The sequence below is a fragment of the Sus scrofa genome, chromosome 1 (assembly GCF_000003025.6).
Source record: "Sus scrofa isolate TJ Tabasco breed Duroc chromosome 1, Sscrofa11.1, whole genome shotgun sequence".
In the NCBI taxonomy this organism is placed as follows: domain Eukaryota; kingdom Metazoa; phylum Chordata; class Mammalia; order Artiodactyla; family Suidae; genus Sus; species Sus scrofa.
The window spans coordinates 95354254-95381792 of NC_010443.5; the positions used below are offsets into that span (position 1 = coordinate 95354254).

Consider the following 27539-nt stretch of genomic DNA (forward strand, 5'->3'; position numbering starts at 1 on the left):
CTCAAAGCTCTGGTCCTGAACCTGGACCTACGGTTCTCTCCCAGGCCCCAAACACATACACACACCCTGGTCCTGTCACCTGGAGAGAGGTGTCCCCAGAACAGGGAGCCCTGTGCTTTGGCAGGTGTCCAGGAGGTGGAGCCAGAGAGTCGCTGGCTGCCTGGCTGACAAGGGTTATCAGCTCATCCAGGCAGGCGGGACGCCCAGCTGACACCTGCACAGCTTTCTATGGGTTTTTCAAAATTCTGTGCTCATAGAAGTACACCAACAGAGTTAGTTTGATTTCTTGCCGTCACAAGCCACAAAAATAAAAACTGAAGAAGAATAGAGAGGAAAAGGGCTTTTCACTTGATTTTTAGATTCCTCTATTATGGAATGTTTGCCTCTGGACTTTTAAAAGGCAGCAGAGTTTGTCCTGGGATTCTTAACTGGAATGAGGGGCATTCCAGGGACACTCATATTTTTGTTTTCTCCTCACTTGGAAAAAGGACAGGTTGGCTTCTGGAAAACAACTTGTGTACCACCCCAACCCCCCGTCCCCCCCCATTCTCCCCACGTTCCCGTCACGCCCCGCAGGACTTTGCTGGATTCCTACACCTGTGCAGAAGCTGCGTCAAGCCTGAGAGACCACTCCAGCCCAGGAGCTGCCACCTATTCTAGGGTCTGCTGTACAGCAACATGCCTCTAGGTTTTTAGCTGAAATGACACTCTGTGGATCCTTTTCAAATCTCCCCATGCATGTCTCAGTGTGAGGGGAGAATCTAGAGGAAAGAGCGCACAGATGAGCTGGAGTAGGATGATTGCTGGATAAAGACCTGGGAACCCGGAGAAAGGATGGCAGAGCTGTTGGCACTGAATCAAGAAAAGAGAGAGACAGAGAGACACCAGGTACAGGACGGGGACCAGCTTCAGGGCAGTACTTTGGCCCTGGTGCCTGAAGTGGGAGGAGAAACTGGGTGCACCAACATGCAGGGTGGGTTCTGAGTATAAAACTGTTGGGTGCCTCCCCCAGCACCCTCCTCCCAAGCACCTCCCTTTTAATAGAGCCCAGCAGGGCTTTATCAGCCAGTGCCTTCTGCCTGGGGAGCCAGCTGCAGTGAGTACCCACCTCATCTCTCTTCGTTTCCAACTCTTCATTGTTGGGGGCTGTCTTCTTAGACCTCGCTAATTTTTGCTCTCTTTCCCTTTTTCTTTTTTTTAATGGGGAAATATGTTTCAGATGAGCAGTACTGAGTAAAATCAGCGAAGTCAGAGTTCTGGTAGACTAGAAAGCCACTCACCAAAGGCACGGGCTCCTTCCTGGAAGCCTGAAAGTGGTGTCTTTGTTCATGGTTTCGGAGGCACCGGAGCTTCATGCAGCAAAGGGCTTAAAGGACTCTGAGCTCACCAATGCTGCCTAGCAGTTTCAGGCTGTGTTCTTGAAATAATTAAGTGAAGTTGGAGATGTATCAAATGACTCAAAAAAAAAAAAAAAAAAGTGAGTCCTGGGAATGGCTCTTTCCAAGTCTGGTTTTATGGTTCCTGCATGAGTGGTGGCGCTGGAGGGAGGGTGCTGGAATTCCCTTTGGGAGAATGGCTCAGTCACACTGCAGGCATGAATCGGCAGCCTCTTTGCAGCTGCACTTTCTCCTATGGAATTTAGACCTCAAGGCTTCTAGAAGGCATGTGTTCTGAGGAGAAAAGGGTGTTTATCAGGAGACAGGATACCTGACAGCATTTTCTTTGTTTCTGGTTACAGCTTTAGAGAAAACTGAGCACCTCTCACCACTTAGAATCAAAAAGTACCTAAAATAAAGATTATTGTAAGTACCGGATAAATGTCATACTGAACAGAGCATGAATGTGTATATGCTTTCTTCTATATCTATATCTAAAATGTTGCATGATTTTTAAAAGTGATACTCAAGGCATAGAAAATTAAAGGCTTTCAGGTCTCTCTAATGGTATAAATTTCCAATATATGCTGACCACTGAATAAGTTGTATTTCCTAGAATAGAACAAGGAATGCTAGCTGAATTGAACTCTTGATGTCTCAAAATGATGAATAGTGCTTCATTTCACTAGTGATCTGGGCTATGAAAATTGCTTTCTGACTCCTGTTCTAAGTTCATTGGGTGCAGCTTCCAGAATATTCTTGGGATGTTAAGATTAACACGCACAGACCTTGGGGTGGATGTGTCCACAATACAGGAGAGTGAAGCTTACTTTGAGGCAGAGGAAGATGTTTGTTTGTCAGAAGACATGGGGTGAAACCACAGGTGGCAGAGCCTTTGCTTCTGTTTGACACCCCCACCCAGGAGGCCACAAAGGCAGGTGTGTCCACTGCCTCACTACCCCCCGCAGCCCTGCATTCAGAAGCTGCTCCTTCACTGAGTGTTGACTTGAACAGAATCTCGGGGAGCATCAATGTATGGGGCTCCAGCCTAGAAGGCAAAGAGCCACCAGGGCTTACCCGTCCCCTCAGGCTAACTCTGCTGAGTGAACATGGATGGTTCCCACTCTGAACCTGTTTTCTCGTCTATAAAAGGAAGGCTTGACCTATGCGTTGTCTCAAATGTTTCCGTCTCTTGACTCTAAGAAAATACTGATGCTGACCTCAAGGATGTCATTCTCCAAGATGTGTGTGGTTTTGGTGATGAGGAAACGGGACAGGGGAATGTGACAGTCCTGCCTGTCACATTCTTTCCCTTTTCTTTCATTCTTTGTCTTAAGATGAGAGCCCTACAGTTGGGTTTCTTGATGTTGTTCTTTATCAAACAAAATTATACATAATGCAACCCACCAGTTTGGTACTTAATTTGCCAGATCATTTAACCATGGAAGAACTCCACACATGATTTTTTTTCTAAGGTGTATCAGTAATATTTTCCACAATTGTGGAATTTTTCTGAATCACTCTAGTAGAATGTAAATTTCCAGATTTCAAACCAGGCCAGTAGAAGAAAGTAAAAATTAAGTAAAAGAGAAAGAAAAAAATAAATACCACACACACAATTTTTTGGAACTTCCGAAGGAAGAATCCTACCCTTAGATGCAATGGAAGTTTTGTGGTTTTTTTTTTTTTTTTTTTAAGGAAAAAAAAAAAAGCTGCCACACTTGTTGAATTCAACTAAGAATGGTCTATTATTAACAAAGTATTATTCATTTTTTAATAATTTTTATAAAGACATAAGAAAAAGTGCCATTAAGCAGTCTCTTAGACTGGGCTTTTGCTGTGAACAGAAAAGTGTGGCTAGTTCCTTATTAAGAAAATAGAACCCACACCAGGCCTTCTCCTTCTAACATTTGTAAAGATCAAGGCTGAGAAAAATTGTGGCATTGGATTTGGCCCCTGAGATGGAGCCCTAAGTGTTTGCCTGAAGCATTTCAGAGAGTGAAACCCACCCCATGCTCTGGAACAGACTTCAGACCTGCCAGCTTCCTGCTCATGAGGAAACACAGCAGAACAAAATCTGTGCCTGGGTGTCTGTGCAGGATGGCTCGGCGTTTTTTGTTTTTGTTTTTTGTTTTTTTCTTTTAAGCAAAGTAAAATGAACAGTCAATATCTGCAGCCAGCTCCACGTCTCTCTTTGCTGATGGAACTCTTGCTGATAGAGAAGTCTGCCTTTTCCTTTGGAGGTCTCCTCTCCCTCCTGACTCTCTGGGAAAGCCCTTGCCTCCTACTTTGCATTGCATGTGCTCCTCCTCTGAGCCAGGGCGCAAATCCTGCTGATTCATGTATTTTTGCCCTTTGTCATGTATGGAAAGAAAGGAAAGATGAATGGACGGTCTTTGATTGGCGCCGCTGGTGACGCCCCTCCTGGTCCTCTTTGGAGGGACCCTTTTGGAAAAAAAGCTGGTGAGGCAGCGCGCAGAGGCTTCCCCTGTCTAATCTCAGCCCTGGCTGATGGGCCAGCAGAACAGGTATGCTTCCTTTGAGCAGCTTCTGTCTCTGTGATTCTGCTGTGCCTTTTCTGAAGAACCTGGGAAGTGGGGCCCTTATGCTCTGCTGAGTGGTGCAGCTTGGGCTGAATCAAGCACACAGGGAGTCTTGGTCAAGAAAGTCACAGAACACTCTTCCTGGGTTGGATGCTGGACCTGTTGTACTGTAGAGGTTTGACCACCATGGAAAAGCTAGGAAAAAGTAGTCTGGGCTTATAACTTATCCTGTTCCTACTTTATAGAGTTTCTTCCTTTTATGTTCTTGGAAATTTAATGACCTACCTAGATTTGAGAAGCTGGAGCACCAAATGCAAGTTCCTGATTTATCACCTTCCCAATTAAGATGCGTGGTATCTTAAATGTCCCTAAAGAAATGCAAACAGTCTAGCATGATAAAATTCTAGGGTGAAACACAGCCTTTAAGCTATGGGTTTCTCATAACCAGTTTTCATGCCTGAGTTCAGGAGCATGTAGTCAGGGCTTGACAGGGCCTCCAGAGTGTTCAGGGGTTCAGAACAAATGGTTCCTGGGGCTTCAGCCACAGCAGCCACTATCTGCTCAACTCATGAGACACGGCATGACTCTAGGACACGGCAGCCCCACAACCCACCCAAATGTGTGGACACTGGAGATACCAAGCCCAACAAGCCTTCTCTATGTTGGTCTGTGGAATCAGATGAATGGCTCAATTTTTATTTAACTTTGGGTGACGGGGCAGGGAACTCTGGCCATTCAGGTTCTCAATCACGTCTGGCCAGTTGTCCTACCAGATTTCATATCTCTATCTCCAAAATCTCTGAGGTAATGATATATTTAAAACCCTCTAAAATAAATAAATGTTGGAAATTTTGAGAACATAAATGTGTTTACCCCAGAATAACCCACATGCCTAATTGTTTCTGTCCTTGATGGAAAATGCCCACTTCAATGTTTTCATTCAGTGCTGCCTCTGTGGGGCCACATCTCCTCAGTTACAAAAATTCAAGGTAGTTGTATCTGAGTTTCTTATCACTGCCTGGACTGGAGCCTGATGCCTCTCATAAGATGTATGTCTTTGCAGTCACTGTAGCTGAAGAAAGGGCTTAACAAGCAATAGTTTTCAGTTATGGTGTTTAAAGAGAGAGATGCATGAAAATAAATGATGGCTAGCGCTTGGATTATAAAATAAAATCCACGTTGTCATAATTGCTTAATAATTCAAAACAGTTTTACATGTTTAATTTGGAGGCCAGCTGAGCTCCACACAGATTTGGTTTTGTTTCCTGATATCCAGAAGTTTTCAGTTTAAGAATTTCTTAATGCAAAGGCTCATTGGAAGTCTCACAAATTCTGGTTTTCTAACACTGTTTTGCCAAGACAAAATGACCCTGGTCTAGAATGCATTGCATAAACAGCTTATACTTTGTGGACTGTTGCCCATTGCTTAAAAGCAGAGTGGTTAGTCGGGCAAAGAAATAGTGCTGTTGAAGTGTAATTGTTACTCAATAAAAAATGAGTTGCTCACATTTGATTTCCATACTGGGATTAATAGAAGCCATGACTAGAGTCAGGATTGCAACAAATAAAAGTTAAAAAAGCCATAATTTTATTTTCTGTTAAGAGCTATTTGTTGGCTATGGTAAATGGAGCAACAGCAGGACCAGAAATAGCCCTCATTCATGCCTGGCTCCAGGGAGAAGACAGGCTGGTTTAAATGCATGGGTTTGGGGTATTTCCTTGGCCCTGTCTTATGTGCCTGGGGCTTCAGTGTTCCACACTTTCACCTTCCAGAGTCTGATGGTTTGGGTGTTCCCCTCCTTCACACTGGCCTGTCTGTGCTCTCGGCTTCTCTCGCACACTCAAGGTGTTTGCCATCACCTTTCTCCCATCGCCTACCTCTGGGATGACATCATTGGTATTCTTTTGTATCTACCATCCACATCATGAAATCTTCATTTTTGTCTACAGGATACCATATTCTGGTGATGCTGGTGCTTTCCTATTACCCACTTATCATGAGAAGTGAAGAGTCTCATAGTGAGCGCTGGTCGAGGTTATACTGTTGGTATTTCCCCGAGGCATGCTTATTATAACTATGCCCCGTACATCCTTACAATGAACAGTTCTTAGATTACAACTCCTTGGTTTTCAATAGCTTGGTCCACTTCCACCTTTCCCATTTTCTAAATCTTTGTAGAATATTATTTTTCCATTTTTTAAACACTTAAATAATAAATTCCAAAACTAAAGACTATCTGAGGCAGTTGCCTGATGTGAAAACATAGTCAAGCAGTCTTTGACTTGGAGATTGTGTACGAAGGGGTTTTTGTAGTCTGTGTCAAAACACAGAAACTTTTGTAAACATTTCGAAATCTTTCAAATATTTTTTTAAAAAGCCATTTTTTGGTAAAATAAAAATTAACTTAGAATGGCAGCTTGTCTTGGAAAGTAGCTGACTGAACTGCGTTCATGAGCATCATTTTGTAACTTGACATCTGGCTCCTTTAATCAACAGCAAAAAGTTAAGTACTTGATCTTAGCTATTTCTGTATCTTTATCTGACTCCCATTATGTTGAAATTAACTATTTTTCAGTCTTTTCCACTTCACTGAGCTCTTTGAGTGTAGGATGTAGGTGCTCAACGAGTATTTGTTGAGCTAGAAACTGCACTTTATGAAATGAAAGACAAGAGCCTTCTCATGGTGGCATTAAAGACTGTGATGACAAAAGTAGTGCTGGGTTTGGGTGTTGGTAGTAATCTCCATGGCCGTATTTCATGAGGAAAATGGTGCTTTCTTAGTCTCATGGGATGTCATGGTCCAGATGAAGTGCCTTAAAACTCGTCCTCTGGCTACTGTTACCAGATCCCACACTGGCTGTTCTACAGTATTCAGCACTGTTACCAGATCCCACACTGACTGTTCTACAGTATTCAGCAATTGGATGTTTATGAGCTCTGTTCTTTCCTCAAGGAGCCAGAGGAAGAGCTATCCATGGAGGACAGTCCCAGCATTGTTAAAATGGACCAGGGTGGAAATCCAGGTTCACCATGTCGAGGGAGAAGATGCTTCCCCAAGGCACTTGGCTACATCACTGGTGATATGAAAGAATTTGCCAGCTGGCTTAAAGGTATTTTTGCTTCCATCCCTTGGAGAAGTAGTTTTGGGGAAAATGCTTTGCTGGTTCTTCTACTCATATCTTTAGTTAGACTCTCTTCCCTTCTGTCTACATCTTTGTTCTCCATTTTTTAACTTTTTGTCTTCCAACCTGCAAACTTCTCCAAGTTTTTGTCATGCAGGTAGTGACCAGGGCCATATCAGAGGAAGGGACCTGGTTCCACCTTGTAATTTCAGTACTTAAAAACTGAAATTTTACTGTTAGTAATTCATTCCTTTGGCTTAAGTGTCTGAACATCTAAGCATGGAAAATAAGTTCATTCAATACTTTCTGGAACTGAGGTTCTAGAAGTAAGGGTTGAGCATAAAGAAACTGGATGATTTCAGGGATCTGGGGGAGGTCACTGAAGGGGAAAGGGTTCAGAGAAAAATCTTCAAGGAATATCGAAAATTAGCTTCACATTCATCAGAGAGATTTTGCTTAGGACGACCCTGGACTTGGGAAAAGCACCATTAGCCTCACCATTTCCTTAGCTCTGCTCATCTCATCTCTTCCAGACAAACCCCAGGTGCTCCAGTTCATCGACTGGATTCTTCGGGGCATATCCCAAGTGATGTTTATCAGCAACCCCATCAGTGGAATCTTGATTCTGGTGGGACTCCTGGTCCAGAACCCCTGGTTGGCTCTCAATGGCTGTGTGGGAACGGTGGTCTCCACCCTGACGGCCCTGTTACTCAGTCAGGACAGGTAGGCACGTCCATCTAAGCCCATGCTTCTAGCTTCTGAGAACAGGAGACAGCCAGTGACTTAGAAGCCATGATAAAGTCCCACCCTCTCCAGGATAATCAACCTTTATTCCATAGAAGGCTTTATATTTGCATTTAGTCAGAGGTCAGGAAATCATTTATGGCCTCTTATTCATGGTACCTGGGTAAGCAGCTGGTCTGAATGATGCCAGACTGTCATGGCACTGTGTAGCAACCAGAACTAAGAAATAAATAATTCCTTGATGAATATCCAAAGGGCTCTTCTTTAATGATTGATCAATTATTTATCATCAACATCTTGTTTATTTGGGCAAAAATGCATACAAGTTCAGGAAAAGTTTTAGCAGCTTTAAAAAATCCCACTAATCCCATTTTATCTTATTTCCATATTTTTTGTTTTTTGTTTTTTTGTCCTTTGTCCTTTTTTAGGTCTGCACCCGCGGCACATGGAGGTTCCCAGGCTAGGGGTCTAATCGGAGCTGTAGCCGCTGGCCTACACAAGAGCCACAGCAAGCCAGATCCAAGCCGTGTCTTTGACCTGCACCACAGCTCACGGCAACGCTGAATCCTCAACCCACTGAGCAAGGCCAGGGATCGAACCCCCATCTCGTGGTTCCTAGTCAGATTCATTTCCACTGCACCACCAGGGGAACTCCTGTTTCCATGTTGTAATTCAGCAAATTCAGTTTTCATGGATGGTGCAATGGTTAGCTCAGCTTCTAGAGAGATAAATTGCATAAATTCCAAGTAAGAAAGCTCTGACTTAAGAAATGTTAGTGTATCTTCTGATTTGGAGTTAGGTTAAACATAGCATGTACTTTAGAAATTGATCTGCCATTGAAGAAGTGATCAGCTGACTCCCATCAGAGGGGTAGACAGTTCCTAACTAACCAGTTCTTTCAGGGGGCTGCTGGTCTTCCAGGTTCCAGGATCTATGTGTCAGCCCAGTGGGCTATCATTACACAGCTAAGCTCCAGTAACACCAAACTTGCCTAAGGAGTTCTCACTAAGAGAGTCAGAAAATGCTCCACTTTCCCATCAGGCCCAAGGAGCATGATTTGTTGTCTATAATGCTGATGTTGTATCTTAGGTCAAATCCTGTTCTGATGCACATCAAGAGTCTGTCTAGTTTGGAGGAGTGGTCCAGGACTGTGTCATATCAAATCTTTACTGTTCTGTCCCAGTAAAGTTGACCCATTTTCCTTACCAGTTATCAGGTAGAAGACAAGCCATATTTACATGTGTTAGTTTTCAGATATCTTTTACTCTCCTCTGTCCTAAAGGGCACATTTAAAAAGGCAGTCCTCTGCTTTAAGTGAATATACATCTTCCTGTTGCTGTAACTATGGCATTCCATAATGTGTAGGTGTTGCAGCTAGTTTTTGTTGATCAAATTCAAGCTTTAAATCTGAAAGTCAGGGAGTTACATTGTGGCTCAGCAGGTTAAGAACCCAAAATACTGTCTATGAGGATGTGGGTTCAATCCCTGACTTCTATCAGTGGGTTAACGATCTAGCGTTACTGCAAGTTGTGGCATAGGTTGCAGATGCGTCTTGTATCCAGTGTTGCCATGGCTGTGGCACAGGCCGGCAGCTGCAGCTCCCATTTGACCCTAGCCTAGGAACTTCCATATGCTTTAGGTGTGGCCTTAAAAAATATAAAAATAAAAATAAAATAAAATAAAATAAAATAAAATAAATCTGAAAGTCCATAGTTGAGAGGACAACAGAAAGCTTTGCAGAGCTGGCCACTACCATCATGTATTTCTTCTGGGGTGAAACCAAAACAAATTACATCACCTCCCCATGTCCCAAAGAATTATTTAAGGAGGCAAAGTGCTGTTGGACATGGAGTCCCACCTCTAATGCCCTCGACCAGATAAATGTAAGTGACATCACCTTGTCCAACTTCAACTCACTGCTACATCACCTTCCCCTGAGGCTCTGTATTCAGCCTCACTGCCCCTTCACTATCTGCACAGCCTATGACTGCCACAGACCATCCCTGAACGCTGGGTGTCTTCAAGGAGCCAAATGTTGCCAACTCTCAGAGCCTGGGGTAGGGGTGAGGGGAGTGGCTGGCTTGTCAGCCCTGGGGCTTATTCTATAGAAATCATTCCATTTCTCGCTTGAGGCTTCTGATTTCCAATTATGAAATGGGAACAATTTTGGCCAAGCGTAGAAATTTACCCATAGGACAACATTTAGAAGTGAGGTTAAAGAGATCCCATGTGGCTCAGTGGGTTAAGATCCCAACTAGTATCCATGAGGATGTGGGTTCCATCCCTGGCCTTGCTCAGTGGGTTAAGGAGCCAGTCTTGCCCATGAGCTCTGGTAAGTAGGTCACAAACATAGCTCAAATCTGGCTTTGCTGTGGCTGTGGTGTAGAGTGGAAGCCACAGCTCAAATTCCACCCCTAGCCTGGGAACTTCCATATGAGAAGCAGCCCTAAAAAAAATAAAAATAAATTTTAAAAAATTTTTTAAAAAGGAAAAAAAAAAAAGGTTAAATGCTGAGAAGCAAAAAGGACTCAAGAAAGAATTAGGTGCAAATATCACATGATTAAATGGAGCACTTGGCCAATAAAAGAAAAGTTTATTTGGAGACAACCAAGTAAAAGCACAGGAAGATGAAAACGTATTCTAAGTTGGAAAACTTGTGTTTATAAGATCAAAGACACCATGGAAGTGAATTTACTTCCCAGAATCCTACATCTCTCAAACAGATAATCAACAAGAACTTACATTATAGAACAGGGAACTCAATATTCTGTAATACTTATATGGGAAAAGAATCTAAAAGAATGGATATATGTATATATATAACTGAGTCACTTTCCTGTATACTTGAAACTAACACTACACTATAAATCAACTATATTCCAAAATAAAATAAAAACTAAAATAAAGAAAAAAAGAGGAGTTCCCACCATGGCTCAGAGGAAATGAATGTGACTAGCATCCATAGGACACAGCTTCAATCCCTGGCCTCGCTCAGTGTGTTAAGGATCCAGCATTGCCATGACCTGTGATGTAGATCACAGATGCGGCTCGGATCCTGCGTTGCTGTGGCTGTGGTATAGGCTGGCAGCTACAGCTCTGATTTGACCCCTAGCCTGGGACCTCCAGACGCCATGGGTATGGCCCTAAAAGACACACACACACAAAAAAAAGAATCATACACCTCTCACCAAGAAAATCAGACTTGGGAAACATTTTCAAGTAAAAGCTCTATTCAAGTCAGAGGCCCTAATGATTTTAAAGAAATAATAACTTTTGGAAGGAAAGGCTAAAAGAAAGCATGACTTACTGATTTTCCTTTCCTCTCCTAGCTGCTGGAATTCTGCCTTGAACTATGAACCTCTGTAGGGGGTTGTTCTATATGGACATTTGTCTTTTATCTGTGGATATTTTATTTTTTTCATGCTTTTATTAGTGTTTGAAATAAAATCTTAAATATAATCTAGTGCTTTAAAGTAACTAGTACGTGGAAGTTATGTGTCACTTATGTGCAAGTCCAGCCAACACCCACCTGGGAAGTGTCCAAACTGTGCCTCTTGCCCACAGGTCCACCATTGCAGCAGGGCTCCATGGCTACAATGCCACCCTGGTAGGCATCCTCATGGCTGTCTTTTCAGACAAGGGAAACTATTTCTGGTGGCTGTTGTTCCCTGTGTGTGCTATATCCATGACTTGGTAAGTCATACTTGGTCTTTAAAATGCCTCTTAAAAATGTAGAGGGGGGAGTTCCCATCGTGGCTCAGCGGTTAACAAACCCAACTTGCATCCATGAGGATGTAGGTTCAATCACTCGCTGCACTCAGTGGGTTAAGGATCCAGCGTTGCCGTGAGCTGTGGTGTAGGTCACAGACGTGGCTTGGATCCCATGTTGCTTTGGCTCTGGAGTAGGCCGGTGGCTATACCTCCGATTGGACCCCTAGCCTGGGAACCCCCTATGCCTCAGGTGTGGCCCTAAAAAGACAAAAAAAAATGTAGAGGGAGAGGGGAGAATGGGGAGTTATTGCTTAATGGGTACGGGGTTTCCATTTTGCAAGATGAAAAATGTTCTGGGAATGGACGGCAGTGATGGTTGTACAGGTGAAGGCCACAAAATGGAATGCTTTAGAATAGTTTCAATGATCAATTTTATGTTAAGTATATAACACAATTTTTAGAAAAGTATTTTTAAATTTAGATTTGGGATCTGGCTATTGGAAACAGGAACCATAAAAATACACTGAGGCAAGTGGCCCTCCACCCACACCACAGCCCTGCCCCAAGACTCTGATGTCATTAGTTTGGGGTGTTGTTAGGGCATTGGGAGTACATGGAATCCCAAAGTACAACCAAATTACAACCCCACATCAATGGTTCTCAAACATGCGTATTATTTATGGAGGACCTGTTAAAATAGACTGCCATGCCCTTCCCAGCCTTCCTGACTCAGTACAATAGGGGTGGAGCCTGAGAATTTTCATCTCCAACAAGTTCCCAGGTGATGCTGATGCGGCTGGTCCAGGGGCCACTCTGAGAACCACTGTGACTCTAGGAACTCCCCTTACTCCTCTGCCCCATCCCCTTTAAAAGAATTCTTTACTAAACCCAATTCCTTTTTTCACCCTAAATCCTTCAAATTAGTTTCTATGTTGACACCATCCTAAATTCTTTCTTTTGGAAGCAAACTTATCCTTCTTACTATGGTATATTTATAATATAAAATACTAGGAGTTCCCATTGTGGCTAAACAGAAATGAATTTGACTAGTATCCATGAGGATGTGGGTTCGATCCTTGGTCTCACTCAGTGGGTTAAGGATCCGGCATTGCCTTGAGCTGTGGTGTAGGTTGAAGAAGCAGCTCGGATCTGGCATTGCTGTGGCTATGGTGTAGGCTGGCAGCTACACCTCCAATTCAACCCCTAGCCTGGGAACCTCGGTATGCTGCAAGTACAGCCTTAAAAAAAAAAAAAAAAAAAAAAAAAAGAGTATAAAATACTAGTATCCACACAAATGAGAGGTGCAACCCACTATGGACAGTGTGCCCATCCTGGCCAAAGCCACAGGTGTGTGCAGGAGAACCTGCCGGCACAGCCCACCTGCTCAAGAGGAGCTGCTGACCTGTTCTGAAGACCAGGCTCAAGAGCAGGAGGCATCGCCTGCATGTAGTCACCACACCTTTTCCCCCAGCTCAAGAAACCTGGAGTTCTGACCTTATAGTGATGGCTCCTTGACAGGGTCAACAAGCGAGAGAATAAACAGGGCCCGGAGACCATCTAACCCAATCTTCCAGTTTATGGACAAGGAAACAGGAGTACCACCATGCCCAAGGTCATATAGTTCAACTGCTCAAGGACTCAAAACTCTGCTCCCTGAGTTGAAGATCTTTTTCCTCCAGCCCACACCATATGCATCCTCTCTGGAACCACTCATTCTCTTTTTCGAAACTGAATATACTAAAACTCATGGAGATGCTACAAGAGTTCAAGGGGGAGGTTGCCTGGAGAAGGGACACATGAGCAAGGAGTACACAAGGGGCTTTAACTGTGTAGACAATATGTTTTATATGTCTTAAACACTTCAAAAATATTTTCAAAGGCTAGATTTATTACTCACTGTGAGCAATGCCAGAGCATAATTTTTCACAATCCAAATAGCTATGAGTTGACTTTTTTATTTATGCAAGAATTATTCTATGACAGGATTTATTCCAGGTGTGCTGGCTTTTGTGGTTTTGTTTTTGTTTTTGTTTTTCCTGTAAAAAGTTTGCCAACACACTTTTGGGACTACCTGCCAATGAAACGAAGCTCCTCCACAGCATAGAGATTCCATTTGTCAACCTGGCTTGACAAATGCATGCATGTCCTTCCATTTTGTTATCACATGCATATTCTTCCCTTCTGTTCTGTTGTTTTCAGTCCAGTTTTCTCAAGCGCATTGAACTCCATGTTCAGCAAATGGGACCTGCCTGTCTTCACTCTGCCCTTCAACATGGCGTTGTCAATGTACCTTTCTGCCACGGGACATTACAATTCATTTTTCCCAAGCAAATTGTTGACACCTGTAACCTCAGTTCCCAATGTCACCTGGTCTGACCTCAGTGCCCTGCAGGTAAGATACTCTATCTTCTCACATCTTCCCGAAGACACACATATCCTCTTGGTTAATTGTCCATGAGCATCAGAACCTTAAAGAGACTCAGCTCTGGGTGGCCTTGCCTCCTTCCTCTCACCATCTACATGCTTATTTGGTCTACTCCAAAGCTTCGGGCTCAAAGGAATTTTTAAAATGACTATTTGGTCAAAACTAACATATCCCCCTCTTTTTCTAAAATCTGCAGTGCTGACTCCAGAGTACAGCTCCATTGGAATTCAGACATTCTATTTCAAACTTGGCTCTTCTTGGAGGGTAGGGAGGGGGTGGAATGTGGTGGGGGAGTTGTGATGGGGGCCAGCACTTGAGGCAGGGGCCGCCAGCCTGGGATTAAGTCCTTCTAACCTGCCTCCTCCAATTAAAAAAAATGGCTTCTGGAGTTCCCACTATGGCTCAGAGGTAACAACCTGACCAGTATCCATGAGGACTTGGGTTTAATCCCTGGCCTCACTCAGTGGGTTAAGGAACTGGCATTGCCACGAACTATGGTATAGGTCACAGATGTAGCTCAGATTCTGTTTTGCTGTGGCTGTGGCATAGGCCAGAAAATGCAGCTCTAATTCAACCCCTAGCCTGGGAACTTCCATATGCTGCAAGTATAGCCCTAAAAGACAAAAAAAAACAAAACTGGCTTCTTTCTGTTAGATCCCATTGAAGAACCTCTCTATTCTCATTTTCTTATGGTAGATCTCATAGAATATGTGTGACAATTCAGGGTTCCTGATGGAGCTTTGGAGGCATCAGATCATTGTTTTTTTTTTTCAATGCCAGTGCAAGCTCCATCTCAGATTCCCTAAATCATAATCCCTGGGAGTGAGGCCTAGGAACCTGTATGAACAAGCTCCCCAAATAATAATGGTGTGGGCCAGAGCTTGAGAACCAGTATCCTAGGATGTATGCTATGTGTCTCATTATAGATGTGCATAGGAAGAACACTATTTTTAAAAATCTAGTTAACCCAAATTAAATTCCAGCTTTTCCCACTGGTGTTTTTTTAATCTATTTAATATTTTTTAATTAGTCAAAAATTATTGTTAATTATTTTTAAAAAAACCACTTGGGAGTTCCCTGGTGGGATCCAGCATTGTCACTGCTGTGGCTCAGGTTCAATCCCTGGGCCAGGAACTTCTCATGCCACAGGTTTGGTGGAAAAAAAAAAAAAAAAAAAAAAAACTTGAATCAGAAGAAAACTAGCCTTACCTTTTTTAAGGTGCAAGAGACTGGCTTTCCCACTCTCAGATGGAAATAAGGTTATAAAACATTTTGCTGTCCTCTTTGCTGAGTGATCCAAATATGTGAGGAATTCAAATAGCCTTTTCTTTAGCTTCTTGCCCAGAAACAAACGGGAATATTTGGAAATAACTCGGAGGGAAAATAAAAAACCTATAGAACCCTCCATGAAAAAAATAGCGCTAATTGATCTAAAACTGCCCTGTCCAATATGGTACCTATTAGCCCCGAGTGACTATTTTCATTTAAATGTAAAGTGAATTAGGGAGTTCTCATTGTGTCTCAGTGGTTAACGAACCCAACTAGCATCCATGAAGATGCGGGTTGGATCCCTGGCCTCGCTCAGTGGGTTAAGGATCCAGCATTGCCATGAGCTGTTGTGTAGGCCACAGACATGTCTTGGATCTGTGTTGCTGTGGCTGTAATGTAGGCCAGCAGCTACAGCTCTGATTCGACCCCTAGCCTGAGAACCTCCATATGTTGTGGGTGCGGCCGTAAAAGAAAAGAAAAAAATGTAAAGGGAGGAATTCTGTCATGGCTCAGTGGTTAACGAATCCGACCAGGAACCATGAGGTTGTGGGTTCGATTCCTGGCCTTGCTCAGTGGGTTGAAGGTACGGTGTTGCCGTGAGCTGGTGAGCTATGGTGTAGATCGCAGACGCAGTTTGGATCTGGCGTTGCTGTGGCTCAGGTGTAGGCCAGTGGCAACGGCTCCGATTGGACCCCTAGCCTGGGAACCTCCACATGCAGCACCAATGGCCCTAGAAAAGACAGAAAGACAAAAAAAAAAAAAAAAAAAAAAAAGGAATTAAAATTAAATAAAATTTAAAACTTAGTTCCTTAGCTCCACTAGCCATATTTCAGGTGCTCAGTATGGGAGAACTCAGATATAGAATATTCCATCATTCTGGAGAGTTCTAGTAGACAGAGCTGATGTGGGGAAAGAGGGTCCTATCTTCTCCTGACTCTGAACTATCTATCACCCCAACATCACACTTAGTTCCGCTCTCACCCATCTCTCTGGCTACCTGAGAGATAGTTCTGCTGTCCAGTTCTGAGAAAAAACACACACGGTCTTTGCCCATGTCAAATTTCATGGTCTGGAAGGAACCATGTGTAGTCATGAAGATCCAGTGTGGGCTGGAAGAATTTAGGGCTCATCTTAGGTTAGAATCAAATTCACAGTGTGATGCTGTGCCCTGAGCAAGACCAGACCAGTGTTTGGAAGCCAATGTGAGGTCCAACCTAATGGCTGGAGGGATAGGACATGTCCTCGTACAAAGCTGTGCCTACCTATATCAGGCACTGCTTCCCCAAAGTCCTTTCAAAAGGTACATGGAGAAGGTGGGAGGAGTGAGATGGGAGTTGCAGAAGGCCCCTTGCATTAAATAGCCTTCATGGAACTAACACAGCAAATTTTGCCGATCCTAGCCCTACTGGAAGTGTTGTCATAAAGAATTACCATTCATTAGCTCAAATCAAACCTGTACTCTTCCTGGGAACTGCCATTCTGTGAATTAAGAACTCAGTCAGAAAGTAGAATTGTGACACTTACATGTATTTTTGTATTCTGAAGACTGACAGTTTTTGATAACTGGAATGGGCCAAGGATATCTTGGTTTAAATTAACACACGTTCTCATTAACAACAGCGGTGTAAATGTGGTCCTGATTTTCAAACCTGCCAATAATTGCTTCTGAGTTATGGATAAGAAAATCTGACTTTGGGCCTCTGACCTTAGCACTAATAACTAAACGGCATGGGAGTAATAACACTTCTCTTGACCGTAGAGATGCATGGATATATGGCCTCAAAAGTGATGGAGACTTGAAAGCCACAGAAGTGTAAGCTGTGGTCCCTGCCATCCTCACTGGAAGGTATGGCCAGTCCTCAGTGGGGAGCAGTGACACCCCACTGGGAGCTTGTCATCCTCCAAAGCCAGGTGTCAGCACAAGCAGTAGAGCCAGTGAGCAAAAGGGTTTGGAGAAGGCATGCTGAGCAGGCATCAGGGATGGGCTTGGGTATCTTGGGGGATAAAGCAGAAGAATGACCAAGATTTTCCTGTAGACAGAAAGAGAGACTTTTCAAAATTAGTAACATCGATCTTGAAAAATAAGATATGCTAAATCTAAAATGATGTTGTATTGTGTTTGTGGGTTTCTCTCCAATTGTTCTAATGACTGCATTTTCTAAATCGTTTCTGCAGTTACTGAAGTCCCTGCCCGTGGGTGTTGGTCAGATATACGGCTGTGATAATCCGTGGACAGGGGGCATCTTCCTAGGTGCCATCCTCCTCTCCTCCCCACTCATGTGCCTGCACGCTGCCATCGGGTCACTGCTGGGGATAGCAGCAGGTGAGCCTAAGTTTTGTTACCAGGCACTGAGCAGCTCCTCTGCCCTGTCCATTGTCTCAGGTGGCATCGATACTCCAGACCTTTCTTGAAGGTCTGCTTACAAATGACCAAAGGGTGTTCTCAGATGCCTCCCCCCATCTCCTAGACAGCTCCCAGAGCATTCTGTCTTTATTCCAAAGCTCTGACCCCTCCTGTCTGCCTATAGGGCTCAGTCTTTCAGCTCCATTTGAGGACATCTACTCTGGACTCTGGGGTTTCAACAGCTCTCTGTCCTGCATTGCAATTGGAGGAATGTTCATGGCGCTCACTTGGCAAACCCACCTGCTGGCTCTTGCCTGCGGTGAGTATCCTGTGCATCTGGGGGAACAGTTGCTCATGACTATGGGATCGAAGTTGAGGATCAACAATAAAAAAGGACTGTGTGGGAAACTAGAGCAAGAATTCTAGTTTGAGCCACCTGCTATCTGCTCTGTGTGTGACCAAGGCAGCCTATGTCATCAGGAACACTCAAGCCTACCTCGTTGCTCATTTTGAAGAGAGGAGAGAGCCTGTCGAGTTGTACTGACCATTTTACAATATGTGTATGTTGGGGGGATATAAGCTTGACTTGCCCTATGTTCTTCATACTAATTGTTTAACCCAAGAAACTAAGAGGAAACAAGCTAAATATTAAATCATTCCTCTTGGTAAGTCAGATGGTATTTCATGGGCCCTTTGAGAATCACATGAATCCCACTGTTCCAAACTTGAGCAAGCATGAAAATCACCTGGAAGACTTTTAAAACCCAGATTGCTAGGTCTCGTCCCCATCTCAGACTCATTGTTAGAGGGAGTGTGGAGGAGTCTGCATTTTTAACAAGGTGCCAGGTGGTGCTAAAGCTGTTGCTCTGGGAACCACATTTTCAGAACTGCTGTATTAATCCTTTCTTACCTCCATATTCTAGCCAGACTCAGCCTGTCATAGCTAGACAGGGTTCCAGAGAGCTTTACTTCATCTTTCTCATTTTGCTGTTGGGGTTCTAAGGGCCAGAAAGAGCAGGTGATGTGCTGAAGGGCATCCAGTCAATTTGGGGTAAATGTAAACCCAGAATCCACATTCGCTAACCTCCAGAGTTATTCTACTCTCCCTCCCTTTAGTGCCATTCAGACCCTTGGGTGAAAACAGACCTCAAAGGCTTTAGATTTTGAAAAAAGCTAATGGGTTTCTCAGGTGTTTGTAAGGGGAAGCCCATAGCCTCTGGCATCTCTCATTCAAATAAAAGTATTTAAAATAATGTGCTAGAATAAGGGAAATGACACTTCCCAGGGGACAAAGGGGTGGAGGGAGAGTGAAACATGTAGAAACTTTTCTAATCAAATGGGAATATTTGTCTAGAGTCACTTTATCACCAGATTAATCAATCCAACCATCATTAAATTGGTCGGCCACATGTCAGGCAGGAGATAGAGTGGATTCCTGCCTTAGGCAGGAGGTGGGATGGAACCAAGCATTTCTAAGACCTGTTCAATTTGGATTGTCTGATGCCATAGCAAGATTAACAAAACTCAGGTTGGCTTTTCCGTTAGCCTTAAAAAGTGAAAGGAGGAATTCTAGTTGGTGGAAAGTGTGATCTGTACCAGCACAGGAACAGCCTGAGCACACACTTAAAGATCAAGCAAAAACTGTCCTGGTCACAGGAGTTGTTGATAAACTCTTTATAGACCATAGAAAAGGAGAAGCCAAAGATGCTGACAGATGTGTTTCCCCAAAGCGGTAATAGCTTCATTATTTTCTTTATTGTGAAAGTAGTACAGGCCTGGAGTTCCCTGGTGGCCTAGTAGTTAAGGATCTGGTTTTGTCACTGCTGTGGCTCAGGTTTGAGCCCTAGCCCAGGAATTTCCACATGCCACGGGCACAGTCAAAAAATAAAAAGTAATATAGGCCTATTATACAAAACAAAACAAACAAAATTCAATCAATACAGAAGAGTACAGAGCAGAAAATTAAAATATGCCATCCTACTCCCTCAATAGAACTTTTTTGTCTCCTTCTTGTGAGGACCCTGTGATTACATTAGGTTCACTTGAATAATCCAGGATAATCCCCCCACCAAAGTTAAAGGCAAGATCTTTAACTTGATCACAGCTGCAAAGTCCCTTTGGCTATGTAAGGTAACATGTTCGCAAATTCTGGGCATTAGGACTTGGACGTCTTTGAGGGCCTTTATTTCTGCCCCCTACCTTCACCCCTACCCTCTTTTGGATAGATCAGACTTTCTTTATTAGTATTTCACATTGGTTAAGGAAGTATACTGAATTAGTTAAGAGCCCAGACTTTGGTACCAAATATCCTAACTCTGTCTATTTTAATTTCAGTAGATGCCAAATGTACCCCCATAGTAAGCCATACCAATTTCCCCCACCATAGAGAATACCCATTTCATCCACACTGGGCACTATCAGTCTTTTTTTATCTTTGGACATAAAGTTTGAGACAGACCTTAGCAAGTTTCAGCTTGCCCACATCACCCCAATACTGCCAAGCATAAGACCAACCTTGTCAGCCAAGGTAAATAAATAACCAATGTTTATTACACAGAGCAGCTCTCTTATTAGCGCCTATGGCTTTATCAGGAAGAGGACTTGAGAATCTCTGATAGAGCCTAATAATGCTGCCTTCCCTGTGATCCTAAACCAGAAACTGCAAGGCCAGGGAAGTCTTCAGTCTTGTTATCTTATCAGGGCAAATTTTGTATCTCCTTTTACAAGTAATCGTGGTAGGACTTGTACATGGTAGTCTGTGGGAAGGGATGTTGTCTGTGAAGAACTGGGATCCAGCCTTCCCTTCGGCTATCAAGGGCCTTTCCTCTCCCTCAGCTAATCAGAACACTGCCAGGGTCATCACCTCCCAACCATGGTGTGCAGAACTCCACTGCTAATGTAAGCCCAACTCAGCCAGTCTTAACTGATGGGCAGCAACTATTGATAGTCAGACAATCTTACTATAGAAAGAAAAGCAACATGGAGTTCCTGTCATGGCTCAGTGGTTAACGAATCCGACTAGGAACCATGGGGTTGTGGGTTCGATCCCTGGCCTTGTTCAGTGGGTTGAGGATCCGGCGTTGCCGTGAGCTGTGGTGTAGGTCACGGCTTGGATCCCGAGTTGCTGTGGCTGTGGCATGGGCCAGTGGCTACAGCTTCAATTGGACCCCTAGCCTGGGAACCTCCATGTGCCGTGGGATCAGCCCTAGAAAAAAGGCAAAAAGACAAAAAAAAGAAAAAAGAAAAAGAAAGAAAGAAAGAAAGAAAGAAAGAAAGAAAGAAAGAAAGAAAGAAAGAAAGAAAGAAAGAAAGAAAGAAAGAAAGAAAGAAAAGCAACATGGTACTGAAACAGCATGACACTATGAGACTTGAACACGAAAATTGTGTTAATAGGTATTAAGCTTTTGCACCCCAGGAGAAAAAGGCAATAACGTCTCATGTGCTCAGGGGAAGGGTCATAGAAAGACCTGTACTCAGGTGAGCATGGACAGTGTGTCCCTGGTATTTAGCCAAGGGCAAGTGATTATGTCTTTTATTTTTTGCTTTCTTTTTTTTTTTGCTTTTTAGGGCTACACCTGTGGCATATGGAAGTTCCCAGGCTAGGGGTCAAATCAGAGCCACAGCAATGCCAGATCCAAGCCATGTCTGTGACCTACACCACAGCTCATGGAAATGCCATATCCCCAACCCAGTGACAGAGGCCAGGGATCAAACCCACATCCTCATGGGCTCTAGTTGGACTCATTACCACTGAGCCACAATGGGAACTTCCAAATATTTCTTGAATGACTGAATAAATGAATGAGTGAGTGAATGAATGAATGAATGAATAGGGAAGAAGAATGAATGATATTATCAAAACCAAGCAGAAAAATTCCTCCAACCCAATCCTTCTGCTCAGAGCAGTACCTCAACCCCATGGTGATAGAGATGAGTTTATAACTGCTGTTTGTGAAAATACGTGATTTTACTTGAGGTTCATTACCTCCCTGCAAAGCATCTCTTCATGTTGCCTTCTTATAGATGATGAAACTAGATTCCCAGTGCAGTGATTTACTGTACAGCCAACAAGATGGCAGAGCTGGGATTTGAAACCCAAATCATTTCCAAAGATGAGACTTTCCCATTAGGGTGAAACAGTACAGATTAGCATACTATAAAATAGAAGAACTAGATATCCTGTTGAACAAAACATATTAGGATAAAAAGCTAAAATATCAAAAAAAGAATGGTATCCTATAGTAAAGGAGGCTCAGAGGGTCCCTCCCCGATGCCTGCCCCACCCCCAAAGCAGCCAATGTGATTTCTCCTTGGACGCGAGGACCAGATGATGAGTTGTCTAACAGTGAGTGCTGGTGGCCAAGTAGCCATCAGGCCATTATACCAAGCTCATTCTTCAGGCTGCCTCTGCGAAACCTAAAGGCCTCCCTGAGCCTCCTTGGCCCCCGCTCAGCCACAACTGAGGAGTTGAGAATTAGCTAGTTGAGACCTTTGTTTTTGTTGTTTTACATTGAAAGTCATACAGGTTCTCAGATTACCTACTCTAAAAATTTGTGTTCAAAGTAAATAAAACACAGAATGTTAACTCGATCTCTAGTCCAACCTTCACAAGATTTGGAAAAATATTATTATGGGACAGAGGGGAGATCAAGGCCCTGTTCAGTTTCTGCTGATTACTGAGTTACTTCGTTGTTGTTTTTTTGTCTTTTTTTGGTGGGAGGGGGGCTGCACCTGCAGCATATGGATGTTTCCAGGCTAGGGGTCGAATTGGAGCTGTATCTGCTAGCCTGTCCACAGCCACAGCAACCCCAGATCCGAGGTTCATCTGCGACCTACACCACAGCTCACAGCAATGCCGGATCCTTAACCCACTGAGAGAGGCCAGAGACTGAACCGGTGTCCTCATGGATACTGGTCAGATCTTTCTGCTTAGCACGACGGGAACTCCCTTTATTTTTTTTTTTTTAATGCCATAATTTTTTGTAACTGTGAATTCTAACCATTGATTTAAAAATCCCAGGTGCAGTGAGAGTGTATGCTATCTCAAGGAATATTTATGTCTCATTTTAATTAAATTATGCTTGGATAAAATACGAGGGAAGTTTATTTACCATGGAAGGCATTTTCTTAAGTGTTAGTATTAATAGCAACAAAATAGTAATCTTAGAAAAGCTACCCGGGAGTTCCCATTGTGGCATAGCAGAAACGAATCCAACTAGGAACCATGAGGTTGCAGGTTTGATTCCTGGCCTCGCTAAGTGGGTTAAGGCTCCCGCGTGCTGTGGCTTTGGTGTAGGCCAGCAGCTGTAGCTCTGATTTGACCCCTAGCCTGGGAACCTCCATATGCTACAGGTGCGGCTTAAAAAGCAAAAAGGTAAAAAAAAAAAAAAAAAAAGAAGAAAGAAAAGAAATGAAAAGCTACTTTCATTGAGTACTTACTGTGTGCTATCTTCTTTCATGCTCACACCAACCTGTGAGAAGGTCCTATTATCTGCACAGCACAGGTGAGGAAATGCAGGCTTAGAGCAGTGGCACCAGGATCCTAAGAGGTGGAGTCTGGATGTGAACTCAGAGCTGCAGACTCTTAGCTCATACTGTAACCAGGGTGCTGGACTAGCTGGTGAAACACACAAGTTTACATCCCAGGGGACTTACAGAGAGGCAGTCTTTCCTGTAATGAAAAGTGCAACTACCAAACATTTTTCTTTCTTTCTTTTTTGTTTATTTATTTATTTATTTATTTATTTATTTATTTATTTATTGTAGCCTTGTTCACAGCCTACCTTGGGGCCAGCATGTCACACCTGATGGCTGTGGTAAGTTTGCTTTAATCTCACTTTCTCATCTGCATGATTAACCAGTTTTCCATGATATGGAAGACTTCCTGAAGCCCGGCTAGGTCCAGGGAGGGATCCATGACTGATAGCCATCACTGTCCATCTCCTGGGCCCACCTCTCCTTACCCTCCAGCATCACAGGACACTTTAGTCCAAAGCACAATCACCAGGCTTGCTAGAAATATCAGACTATTTGATTTAAAGAAGTGAAACTTAGAATGGTGTCAAGTTCACACTCTGAGGGTCAAGAAGTGATTATCTTCTACCTAAACAGAAAACCAAAATTATGTAATAGTTGAGAAATCAGAAAAAAGAAGGAAGGAAAGGATAATTGGCTAAGAACCCACATTTTTTTTTAATTACACTAACAGTTTTTCGTACCCCTTGTCTTTTTGCAAATCCCCAGGCAGTCATCAGTAAGACTTTTTCAGACCCATGTCTGGCTGAATTATTTCATAGGCAATATTCTTGCCCATTAAGTGCCCATTAAGAATTCTCCTTCCTTTTTGGCACTGTCCTTTGACTTTCTCCTTCCCCTCCCCTGAGAAGCCCCATATCCTCAGCTGCTCTAAGGTCCCCCACCTCTCAGTGCTCTTCCTTACCCACCACTGCAGAGGATGCAGGGCCAGTTCCTGATAATGCCATCCATGCTGATGTGGTCATGGCTACTAGTGCATCAGGACTGCATCTAGCCCTCACCACAGCAGCTCAGAGAGTTTACCTGGGAGGGTCCTTCTGGAAACAATATCTTGATGGTGAAACACCAAAGCCCTATTACAGGCATGATGGGATGCCTTAGAACTTGTGGGGCCCTTCGCATCCCAACAAAGGTTCACAGACCTTGGTCTGTGGGCCAGAACTGGGCAGGCTGCAAAACAGAGTCAGCTAGGAAGACTTTGAAAAGTGTAGCTCCTCAGGCCCTGTACTTTGGCATTGCTGATAGAGTAGCTCCTGTATGATGCTTGGGTATCATCTGTACATCCAGGTGACTGCGATGTGCAGTCAGGTTTGGGTACCATCACACCCTGAGGGTCCATGTATAGGGCCAAACCTAACCAAGTACCTGGTGTGTGCTCAGAATTGCGTGAGTTACCATGGACACACAGAAGGAGGAGCTACCCTAGAGGAGCTTAGAGTCTATTTGAGAAGTAAAACAAGTAAAGTCCAAGACTTAGATGGCATAGAAGTCAAGAGGGAGGTCCCTGGGGCTGAACTAATCAAAGAAGGCCTTGTGGACAGGATGAGTGGTCAGGAGGCACTGATGGTTTACTCAGTGTCATGTCTGGGAGGCAAGTGTCATCTTTGCTCATAGAAGTACAAGATGCACAAATTGAGACACCTGACATCCCTAAAGGAGGGGTGCTTACATTTCGATGGCTGGATGTCCTGAGACCTTAAACTCAGTCTCCACAGGGACAAGCTGAGTCCAGGGCAGTCCACCCTCAGGGACTCATCCCCTGAGCTGAATGGAAGTAGAGCAAAACATGATACCTTATGCAGACTAACTTTCTGACAGGATCTCAAAGGAGCACGTGGCTTGTCTCTCCTTCTCCAGGTTGGATTGCCATCTTGTACCTGGCCCTTCTGTTTGGCCACACTGCTGTTCCTCCTGGTGACCACGAAAAACCCCAACATCTACAGGATGCCCCTCAGTAAAATCACTTATTCTGAAGAAAACCGCATCTTCTACCTACAAACCAAGAAAAGGACGATGGAAAGCCCTTTGTGAGCACAGCCCAATCCACAGCCATGGTCACAAGTCATTTCTGACTACCTGCCCCAGTTGACTTCCAGGGTCTCAAAACTGTTGTTTTTACCAGTAACGAATTCTATACTAACCCATCAGTGATCTGTTTTTATGCTCATTTTGTATTTTTCTTTCTTTCTTTCCAGAATATCCCCAAACAAGTGACAGACACATCAAGGTGATGTGCTCTGGCTATGGAACATTAAACCCTCGTGGGGCGTTGGCACTAAGACTGTGCTATATAAAGTCAGAGCGGTCCAACAGAAAGAGGAAGTAAGACTAAAGCTAATTATTGATATTTATTGATCTTCTTGGTGTTTTAGTTAGCTACATGATGTTAACAGTATTAAAAATTAATCTATGTAAACCAACTAAGCCTTAAGTGAATGGAATGCATAGTCACAAAATCAGATCAAAGTCAACCCTGAATTCCAATATAAGCCACTGGCTTATTTATAATCAGTGCAAGTTACACCTTATAGCTGTGGTCGACATGGCAGGGCTGGTCACTAGGCTCTTTCCCCAGCTCTCAGTAGAGCGGCCTCCGACCTGTTCTACCTGTGTGGCCTTCTCTTACAGGAGATGGTTTGTTCGTCTCAGTCTGGCATAGCTACGGGAGGGAGAGTGGGATCCTGCCCATTAAATTGATTCTGTCTTGTCACTTTTCTTGGACATTGCAAAGGACTTTTTTCAGCAGAGTTTATTATCTTTTTCTTATGAGAACAGATTGGTTTTCAATGAGGTAAAATAAGAGAAGTTCCTGGCTTCAGCAATTCCTAAATATTAAAGAAAGCTACATTTTTCTAAAAGACCTAGCATAGCTATTTTTACTTTAATCTCTAAACTCATTTTGTAAATTCCATGAAAGCATAGAATCAAATCGTCACCCTCTGAGGGCCCTTTTAAGTCACGTTTTCAATTCATTGGAAGATGCTTTATGTATGATAAAGCCTGAAAGATAATGCCAGATTGTTTCTGGGAAGTTTAGAGGTTGTTGAATTCTTACTTTAAAAATATTCACTGGTGTTCCCGTTGTGGCTTAGCAGAAACAAATCTGACTAGTAACCATGAGGACGCAGATTCAAGACCCGGAGGCCTTGCTCAGTGGGATAAGGATCCAGCATTGCCATGACCTGTGGTGTAGGTCACAGACACAGCTAGGATCCTGTGTTGCTCTGGCTGTGGTGTAGGCCAGCAGCTGCAGCTCCAATTCAACCCCTATCCTGGGAACCTCCATATGCCTTGGGTGTGGCCCTAAAATAAAAAAAAATCCCTATTTCTGCACGCACACAATATTCTCCCTCAGAAACCAATGGTATTGAACCACCAAAAAGAAATACAGGTAAAGGAGTCTCTGGTTTGGTTTTGTTTGTGTATGTTATCAGCCCTATAAAGATTCTGTAACCAAACAAGCGGAAACCAGCAGTGGGAAGCTTTGGAATTTCAGAGGATTGGAAAGAGAAACTGGAAGCCTAAAGGTTTTTTCCTCTTTGGGATTGAAGAACTCAGAACAAAATATATAATTTGCTGAATGAACAAACAGAAGAAGGGAAGTAAACCTACAAACATTTTAGAAACAAGTTCCCTTCTTCATTTTCTCAGGAAAACACTGTCCCAATTTTAAAACCCTGTGGCCAAAAGCCTTTTGAAATCATGACTTTGCAACTGCCATACAGTCATATATGTTCCTGTGGAAAAACTAAATCTTATTAGAGAATTTGTGAAATAAGAGTTGTGGTGCCCGGGTGGGATGGGGCTGGGGGGACAAAAAAGCAAGCAGATCCAAGGATCACCAGGAGCAGAGAAGCTGGACTGCAGTTGAGTGAAAGGGAGCCTTTCAAGGTCTTCAAGTCCATCTTCAGAACAAAGCTCTAGCCAGCTGATCACACATCCTGTTCCTGTGAGCTCACATAGACTTGTAAATAGGAACATTGTAAAGCCTGTACATTGTCTAATTTAAATGGTATTAATTTTCGCAAGCTATTTTTGTTACTAAGTATTATACTAATAATTTTAGTGAGTATTTTGTTGATTTTCTTAGGGAGCATTTGTATTCTTTTCTATTGCCTGTATAACAAATTTCTATGTAAAAATGTGAATAAATTATACTCATAGCTCAATTTTGTGTACATTTTGTTTAAAAGTCATACGCCTTTTTATAGCTATTGTGTTCATTAACAATCACACAGATAATTATGTATTGCTGATATTTCCGTGTACTAGAATCCTTATTCCTTTCTTCTATTTCGTAATAGCACCAGAGGCATAGTTGAGCAACCGCTCTTCAATTCCAGATTCATGGGCCCATCCCCTTGGGTACCCTCTTAACTACCCACTGTTCTCCTCACTCAGAGCTTGACAGTTATAGATGTTCAGGGCACGTTCCTAACACTTTGAGAAGAATAACATGACAGCCAGCT

General features: G+C 43.3%; 1 protein-coding gene across 7 annotated transcripts; it reads left to right on the forward strand.

Annotated features, from left to right (window-relative positions):
• SLC14A1 (solute carrier family 14 member 1 (Kidd blood group)) lies at positions 595–27239 on the forward strand. Of its 7 annotated transcripts, none has more exons than XM_021092479.1 (12): positions 601–888; positions 1739–1802; positions 3749–3904; positions 6874–7030; positions 7576–7765; positions 11351–11479; positions 13697–13889; positions 17367–17514; positions 17720–17854; positions 23302–23351; positions 24928–25097; positions 25266–27239. In XM_021092479.1, exons 3-12 carry the CDS (start codon positions 3758–3760, stop codon positions 25282–25284), a joined length of 1338 nt encoding a protein of 445 aa, XP_020948138.1. In that variant the 5' UTR covers positions 601–888; positions 1739–1802; positions 3749–3757; the 3' UTR covers positions 25285–27239. The 7 variants fall into 7 exon arrangements, with proteins under 7 accessions (XP_020948161.1, XP_020948138.1, XP_020948146.1 ...); XM_021092470.1 differs by lacking the exon at positions 601–888 and adding an exon at positions 948–1096; XM_021092502.1 differs by lacking the exon at positions 3749–3904 and having other exon boundaries at positions 595–888.